Raw genomic sequence first — 1,571 nt, forward strand, 5'->3', positions numbered from 1 at the left:
CCACCTGGCCACCAGCCTGGTGCTGGACCCCTACCTGGGCTTCCGCACCCATAAGATGAACGTCAGGTGAGGCCCCCGGGGGCCGGGCGGCCGGAGGGCTGGGCTCCCTCCCTGGCCCCCGCAGCGCCCCCCTCCCCCGTGCGGGTGGGGGCGGGGCCCGGGAAGGCCGGAGGGAGTAGGCCAAGGCCCTGGGACCCAGGCATGCCCTCTCCCCCAGCCCTGTGCCCCCCCTGCGGCCCCAGCACCACCTGCGCTCAGCGCTGGAGGCCTTCCTGAGGCAGTTCCTTTGGCACTGCTAATGGGATAAGGTGCTATTTCTTAGAGGAGACATTGGGTATGTTTAGTATAGTGAAACAATAATAATGCTTACCCAGTGTTCTCTATGGGCTAAGTAGTAATACCTTTCCTTTTTTTAAAAAAAATATTTTTATTGATTTCAGAGGAAGGGAGAGGGAGAGAGAGATAGAAACATCAATGATGAGAGCTATCCATTGGTTGGCCCCTTCCTGCACGTCCCCCCACTGGCAATTGAGCCTGCAACCTTGAGGCGGAGTCCGATCTCTTCGTTTGACAGATGAGGGAAACTGAGGCCCCCCTCCCCTCGAGAAGGGGACGCAAGTTCCCCGAGACCGCACAGCGAGTCCGCGGCAGGACGGGGCTAGAGCCCAGGAGAGAGGGGGCCGAGGACGACCCTGCCCGGCCACCTCACCCTGCCCACCCGCTCCCCTCCCCCAGATCTATCGCTACCTCCGCGCCTTCCTGCCCGAGAGCGGCTTTACCATCCTGCCCTGTACCCGCTACTCCATGGAGAGGAATGGAGCCAAGATCGTGTCCACGCGAGCTTGGTAAGAGGGCAGAGCGGACAGGAGGCTCTCCCCGGAGAGGGGGAGGAGCCACAGCCTGGCCGGGGGCTCAGACACCCCCCTCCCCCCGCCAAGGTTCGCGGGGCGGCCCCAAGGGCCAGACCTGGGCTCAGGACTGTGCCATCTTTGTTTGCTCTGACCTGAGCCCTGTAGCAGGTGCTGCCGGGCAGGTAGGAACAGGATGGAGCAGGTGTGTGTGTGGGGGGGGACGGGGCTGCCCGCGCGCATTGTAGGGGAAGCTAGATGGTAGCCGAGTGGACACACTGACCATAGCTGCCTGGAGCTTCAGGAGCCGGCCAAGGCATTGTGGGTGCTCAGGGGAGCCCGGCTTAAGCTGGGACCCCAAGGATGAGGTCTGGTGAAGACGGGCTGTCAGTGACTGTCGGGGCAGGAGGGGGGCCTGGAGGAGCCGAGAGGAGAGGCGCGGGCGCGGGAGCGGATGCGGGATGCTGCCCACGTGGGCCGTCTGGCTGGGAAGCCCCGCCCCGCCCCGGCGGGGTGAGATGTAGGAGGCGGGCTGCGGGCTGCGTGCGCCCGGCCGGCCCGGGGGGTCAGGGAGGCGCCGCCTACAGGCCGGCCTCTCGCAGGAAGAAGAACGAGCAGCTGGAGCTGCTGGTGGGCTGCATCGCGGAGCTGCGCGAGGCGGACGAGGGGCTGCTCCGGGCCGGCGAGAACGACTTCAGCATCATGTACTCCACCCGCAAGCGC

General features: G+C 65.4%; 1 protein-coding gene across 1 annotated transcript in view; it reads left to right on the forward strand.

Moving 5' to 3' along the window:
• Nucleotides 1-1,571, forward strand: part of KMT5C (lysine (K)-specific methyltransferase 5C) — a 33,094-nt gene that overhangs the window by 27,906 nt on the left and 3,617 nt on the right. Inside the window, exons 4-5 of the mRNA XM_006772224.1 lie at nt 736-845; nt 1,451-1,569. Coding sequence (XP_006772287.1) covers nt 736-845; nt 1,451-1,569 — 229 coding nt within the window. The remainder of the gene's footprint in view (nt 1-735; nt 846-1,450; nt 1,570-1,571) is intronic.

The sequence above is a fragment of the Myotis davidii genome, unplaced genomic scaffold, assembly GCF_000327345.1.
Source record: "Myotis davidii unplaced genomic scaffold, ASM32734v1 scaffold326, whole genome shotgun sequence".
NCBI lineage: Eukaryota > Metazoa > Chordata > Mammalia > Chiroptera > Vespertilionidae > Myotis > Myotis davidii.